A 6,943-nucleotide genomic window follows, 5' to 3' on the forward strand; every position below is an offset into this window, starting at 1 on the left:
CTCTGAGACGTAGAGCTGCGAGTAGAAGTCTTCGAAAGCATCATTTATTTCTAAGTGGTCTGAGGTTTTGAGACCATTGGACAGCCGTATCTCAGGGATACTTTGTTTAACTCTGTACCCTTTGAGTTGGTTGGCGAGCAGTTTTTCAGGCTTGTCACCATGTATGTAGAACATGGTCTTACTTTTTAAAAGTAAATTTTCAGTATAATGAGTTGTGAGAAGATCTAATTTGGTTTGGAGTTCTACACGTGTTTTATAGAGGTCTGGGTTTCGAGTTTGGGCGTAATGTTTATCGATGTCTTTAATTTGGTCAGCCAGCTCTGATCGCTCTCTACAGGTCCTTCTTTTTAGTTGGGCGGAGTATGATATGATCTGTCCCCTGAGGTAAGCTTTAAGCGCATCCCACACAATTGAACAAGACATTTCAGGCGATGTATTTGTGGCAAGAAAAAAGGCAATCTCTACCTCCATAAATTTGACAAATTTGTCGTCTGACAGCAAAGTTGTGTTAAGTTGCCACTGCCTGCTTCTTTGTGGGAGGCCAGGCAGGGATAAGGTCATAGTGACAGGAGCATGGTCAGAGATAATTATACTCTCATAAGCACAGGAATGGACAAGCGGAAGAAGCTGGCTATCAAGGAAAAAATAATCGATTCTGGAATAGGTGTGATGGACGTGCGAAAAGAAGGAATATTCTCTATCGCTGGGGTGCAAGAAGCGCCACACGTCACGGACTCCGTATTTAGAGAGGAATATTTGAATAAGGGAGGCTGATTTACTTATCGTAGTATTATTGGAAGAGGATCGATCTAGAACTGGGTCTAACCAACAGTTGAAATCGCCTCCGAATATGACAGAGTATGTGTTGAGGTCTGGGAGTTGTGAAAACAGTTTCTCAAAAAACGAGGTGTCATCAGAATTAGGGGCATAGACATTTACAAAAACAACATGTGTATTAAACAGTTTTCCAGAGACGATGACATAACGACCAAACTTGTCAGAGACTACATTATGAGGGTGAAAAGAGATATTTTGATTAATAAGTATTGAGACCCCCCTGGCTTTGGCTTGAAAGGAGGAGTGAAAACGTTGTCCTCTCCAACACTGTAAAAGGCGATCATTATCTGAGCTACGAATGTGAGTTTCCTGGAGGAACACTATTTCAGCCTTAAGCTGTTTGAGGTGTGAGAAAACCTTTCTTCTTTTAATAGGATGATTTAGGCCTTTGACATTCCAACTTAGAAATGTTAGGAGCCTATCCATACAACTTGACAAAGAAGGTTGAAATGTAAAAATGGTAGACCATGGAGCAGTTTTCTATTGAAACTGAAAAAGGTGAGAACTGGTATTATGAGACTGGTACCAAAAGTTGGAATATAGAGTACTAAATGTCCACTGGCAGTGACATTACCCCTTACCTCCCTTCCCTCCCCAAAAAAGAAAGCTGCTAAAAAGGAAAGCAGCAAGCTCTTCACAACCAACGTCAAAACACACACACTTCCTATTTTACACTAGCTAAGGTGTTGCTCCAGTAAAAGAGAAAAAAAAAAAAAGAATCGTGCATAAATGCCCTCATAAAATTATGTTCTTACATTTTTCATAGTTGTGGCGAAATACCAAAAGAGGGGTAAAAAAAGAACAGACAGCCCCATCATAGGGCGTCGGGAATTAAGCGAGCAATCAGAGTCACACTAATAGGTAAATTGAATATGAACAAGTAAATGCTGGTCCACCATAACGGAACTGAAGACTAGTGGGAACTGAACACAGTAGTAATCTGTGATAATACTGACACAAGAAGAAGGTATACATAAACATATATTTCTAGAACCAGACTTAGTTATAAACCGCATGTTAATATCAACAGAGAACGCAGAACAGAGTTACTCACGTGCGGGCTGAATGAATGACATGTTTATGTGAATGTAAAACGTGCAGACTAATGCTGCAAGTGTCAAGCACCATCCATTAAACCTATGTAAGTGTCCAGAATGACCGGTTTGCCCGTTCAGGTAGATAACGGTGGCTGAGGAAGACCGTCGATGTATTTTTGTGCCTCCACAACGGAGCCGATCCACTTTCTGGTTCCGCTCTGCAGCGTGAGGCGTAGCCGCGCCGGGAAGAGTAGAGCAGGCTTCAGACCACGCTTGTAAAGTTCTGCCATGACGACCTTATATTCTGCTCGCTGGTTGATGATTTCTGGACTGAAGTCTTCCACAACACGAACTGATTGGCCACGGAATTCGAGTTTCCCTCTCCGCCGCGCTTCTCTGATGAGGAGCTCCTTCGTCTGGTACCGGTGTAACCGTAGGATGACCGGGCGCGGTCGCTGTCCGGGGGCCGGTTTAGCGGCCAGCGAACGATGGGCTCTGTCAATGTCAGGGGGGGATGGCAGCGTCTCAGGTCCAAAGATCTCGCAAAGCACTTTAGAGAAGTATTCAGAGGGGTGTCCGCTTTCAATCGACTCTGGGAGGCCAAGGATGCGTAAATTTTGGCGTCTGCTGCGGCTTTCCAGGTCTGTCACTTTCGCTTTCAGCTTCACGTTGTCCTCGCGCAGGGTTGAACAGAGGCCTTCGAGGTCCATGACCCGCTGGCTGAGGTCTTCACTGGCGAGCTCAAGAGAGGAGACACGTTGACCATTTTCTTCCACCGCGACTCGTGTCTGGTCGAGTTTGGAGTCAAGTTGAGAGAACGAGGTTCTAAATTCAGCAGCGATCTCCTCTCGGTGATTTTCAAGCAGCGTGGTAATGGCATCCAGCGTGAGGCTAGCCTCGTCCTTCTTGCTCGACTTTGTGGATTTGGAAGCCATTAAATAAGAATTTATGGTAAATTGAGGGGAAAAAACAATACACTTTCGAATTATTCCCAGATTTGTAGGGGATTAGAGGGCTGGGTGGTGTGGAAAGTTGAGAGTTCACCGGAGCACCTAAGCAGCACGTCTACTCCATCTGCCTGTCAACCGGAAGTCCTTTGTGTTTATTAAGACAGCCTACAACTAGCATGCCTCCCTCCTAAGTTCCTTGTTAGCACACATTTGTGCAGGTAATGAAAAACGGGGGAGGGATTCAGTATTATTTAATACAGTCTATGGGCTGAACAAGCTCCGAGTTCTGACTCCGTGACAGACCGGATATTGTTGTGACGTAACAAAATCACGGAAGTCTGAAACGGCTCGTTTCACACACATTTACAGAAAGATGGAGAAATCAAAACAGGGGCAGAATGGATTTTTTTCATTCTCGGGGGGTTTGTAGACATGCCAGGGAAACATATTTCAGGTAGAGAACCATTTAAAAGTCCATTTTGCATGATATGTCACCTTTAATGCTGAAATTTAGCCACACAGCTCTGATGCAATGAGATTTAATACAAACAAAAAAAACTTAGAAACCCATATTCAGCCCTCCAGGATTTCGCGGGATTTTTTTGTGATTGTTGCGGCCCAAAAAGCCTGATTTTGCGGCAGCTTTTTGAAAAAATTGCGGTGAAAGTTGCGATTTTTTTTTTTGCTTTTTTCCCCCAATAACATCTCAGGGGCAAGTAAATACGCTAAATTACAGTTGTTTTTAAAAAACATTCTTGATGTGACCACTGTGACTGTATTTTGATTCTCTTGATTCACAGAAAAATGCCATGAAAGGGCTGTATTTCACATTTACGACGGTCCCTGAATGCACCTCGTAGTGACGGGCACTTGACAGGCAGTTCACAGCACTCTGAAATTAATCTGCATCTTTGACTACAAGGAGTTGATCAAAAATTACTAAATGTGTCTGATGTATCACCAAACTAGGATAAATCAAGCTGTAGACGCAGAGCTTTTTACGGTAATGGCGGCAACAATGTCAAACCTCAAATAGTAGTACCTTAAATAGTAAACAGACGCCCCGTGGATGTGTCTGTGTCACTAACACACACCGGGGGTAAAATCATCAATGAAGATGAGACAGATGCATGGAGGAGGGAGAGCTGGTTCATAAAGCACACCTGCTGCAGGTAGGTGACCAAGCGAACACTGAGCCCCTCAATCTATAAATAATAACGTTGTCATCGTCACTTGTCCCGCCTGCTGTCCCCTCTCTTCACCCGTTCTCTGTGCATGTTTTGCTGTTCAAAAGTGCCGATCAAGTGAGGACTTACGTTTAAGGAAGTGAAATTGAAGACAAAACCGATGACGCACAGGGGCTGAGGTTAAGGTAATTGGTCAAATTTGCGGGAAAGTTGCGGTGATTGTATAAATTTACAAGGCCGCGAAAAAATCGCGCTGATTGGTTGAATTTGCGTTGATAGTTGCGATTGCGAAATCGCAACTTCCTGGAGGAACTGCATATTGCACCACAACAATGGACGGACATATTTTCCCCCTTCTGAGATATCAGAATCCAAAAATGGAGACTGTAGTCATGTTGCCAGCTAACACCTAAATCCAGTGACAGATCCAGAGATTAGAAACTTTGCAAGCTAACTTTGCTAAATGTAAGCTACTTTTTCTTAGTTCATGCTAGTTGTCTTATTAAAGGGGTTAACCTGTGTATTAGGCTTATTTTCACATCCATAATGAAGGTTAGAAAAAAGAGAAAACACAGGTATATATTATTTATGTTATAACTATAACTAGGAAACAGTTCACTTAGCTTTACATAAAGACTAGAAGCAGGGGAAACTGCTGACTGGTCTCAATCCAAATGTCAACATAACCTTTAATTGAAAGCTAACAGTCGGTGTCTATTTTCTTTTTCTTTATCTGTTTTTTAAGTTATGGCTTTTATTGAGTTTGATGTCACTTTACTGACATCTTGAACACAATATTTGGTTAATCGGTTAACAGTAACAACAAAAAAAGATGTGGTTTCAGTTTTATTTGACATTGTCACTCAGTAGAAACAAGGAAAACAACTCAAAATATTTCAATTCAAAGAATCACCGAAAAGTTTGTTCAGAACTGAGGAAGCTTCAGCAAAGAGGTGAAATGTCCTCAAGACCCTCCACCAAGTCCAGTTGCCTTACAGATTAACTTTGAATTATCATGACTTCAAAGACATATTATATGTTTGCATTTTTATTTATTTTTTCAAAGAGCAGTTTATGTAGAGAAGAGGACAGGTTTGTCGCTTCCCCAACATATGAATGTAGAGTGTTTGTTGCACCAAGGTTTTGGGGGCACATCATGGGGTCGTGGAAGTAGCGTTCCCTCTGATCCTTTTCTTTTTTCTGTTAAAGTTGTCCAGAGGGGACCACTGAGGGTATTGCTGATCATGGAGCCTTTTTAACTCATGTGCTTGAGCGAAATACTTTGCCTGCCCCTCTTCTCCCAGTGATTTCCACATCGTCCCCAGGTGTTGAGCCACTGCTGCACTCCCTCTTCTAGCTATGTCAACCACAACTTTTGGTCTTTGTTCCTTCGTGAATAGCATATAGGCGTTGAGTGGCTTCTTTATATATGGCTTGTCTTGATCATGCAAGCTCTCACACTTCCTCTTCCTTGAGACGGAGGTGTTGAGAGGAGCAGCAGCGGACACAGGTGGAATATAATCTGCTGCTGGGATTTTGTAAAACACATCTCCATTAAACACTGGAACAGGATGCAGGTATTCCTGGAAGTCTCCGGAGATCCTCATTGGTTCCTTGTTGAATTGTTGTGGAGGCGCAGCAGCAGGCTGACTGGCAGCTGATGATACGGTATGATCATCTCCGGACCACTGATAGGGCAGGCACTGCTTATTGGCCTGGTTATAACCTGGTGCCATATCAATGTCCTCCTCTCTTAGTGTTTCGAACACTGAGGCAGAATCTGCAAGTGCGGTTTCTAGGTTAGACAGCTCAAGTGCTGATTCAAAGAGGTCAAAATCCTCCAAAAGTCTTTCCTCAATTTCACTGGACCAATAACTAGTGCTTTGCTCAAGCCCAGCATGGACCAAGGGAGGTGGAGGCGGAGATGAAGGTGAAGCGGGTGTGGGAGGTTGAAAATGTACACCCTCGATTAACTCATTGATGGCCAGCTTACTGGATAGAGTGTTTGTTGCACCAATGTTTGGGGGCACATCAGATTGTGTCTGCGTGTGGCTGGGCTTCATCACATCTGCGGTCGTGGAAGTAGCGTTCCCTCGGATCCTTTGCCTTTTTCTATTAAAGTTGTCCAGAGGGGACCACTGAGGGTATTGCTGATCATGGAGCCTTTTTAACTCATGTGCTTGAGCGAAATACTTTGCCTGCCCCTCTTCTCCCAGTGATTTCCACATCGTCCCCAGGTGCTGAGCCACTGCTGCACTCCCTCTTCTAGCTATGTCAACCACAACTTTTGGTCTTTGTTCCTTCGTGAATAGCATATAGGCGTTGAGTGGCTTCTTTATATATGGCTTGTCTTGATCCTGCAAGCTCTCACACTTCCTCTTCCTTGAGACGGAGGTGTTGAGAGGAGCAGCAGTGGACACAGGTGGAATATAATCTGCTACGGGGATTTTGTAAAACACATCTCCATTAAGCACTGGAACAGGATGCAGGTATTCCTGGAAGTCTCTGGAGATCCTCATTGGTTCCTTGTTGAATTGTTGTGGAGGAGCAGCAGCAGGCTGACTGGCAGCTGATGATACGGTATGATCATCTCCGGACCACTGATAGGGCAGGCACTGCTTATTGGCCTGGTTATAACCTGGTGCCATATTAATGTCCTCTTCTCTTAGTGTTTCGAACACTGAGGCAGAATCTGCCAGTGCGGTTTTCTAGGTTAGACAGCTCAAGTGCTGATTCAAAGAGGTCAAAATCCTCCAAAAGTCTTTCCTCAATTTCACTGGACCAATAACTAGTGCTTTGCTCAAGCCCAGCATGGACCAAGGGAGGTGGAGGCGGAGATGAAGGTGAAGCGGGTGTGGGAGGTTGAAAATCTACACCCTCGATTAACTCATTGATGGCCAGCTTACTGGATAGAGCGTTTGTTGCACCAATG

General features: G+C 43.9%; 1 protein-coding gene across 1 annotated transcript; it reads right to left on the reverse strand.

Moving 5' to 3' along the window:
* Positions 1-4,844: 4,844 nt before the first annotated feature.
* Positions 4,845-6,712, reverse strand: LOC117825066 (transcription factor Sox-9-like). The gene has a single exon (XM_034700693.1). It carries the CDS (start codon positions 6,657-6,659, stop codon positions 5,166-5,168), a length of 1,494 nt encoding a protein of 497 aa, XP_034556584.1. The 5' UTR covers positions 6,660-6,712; the 3' UTR covers positions 4,845-5,165.
* Positions 6,713-6,943: the final 231 nt, after the last annotated feature.

The sequence above is a fragment of the Notolabrus celidotus genome, chromosome 2, assembly GCF_009762535.1.
Source record: "Notolabrus celidotus isolate fNotCel1 chromosome 2, fNotCel1.pri, whole genome shotgun sequence".
Classification (NCBI taxonomy): Eukaryota; Metazoa; Chordata; class Actinopteri; order Labriformes; family Labridae; genus Notolabrus; species Notolabrus celidotus.

Bases quoted from the DNA above. Each gene is read 5' to 3' on its own strand.
- LOC117825066 (XM_034700693.1), bottom strand. From the start codon at position 6,659: ATGGCACCAGGTTATAACCAGGCCAATAAGCAGTGCCTGCCCTATCAG.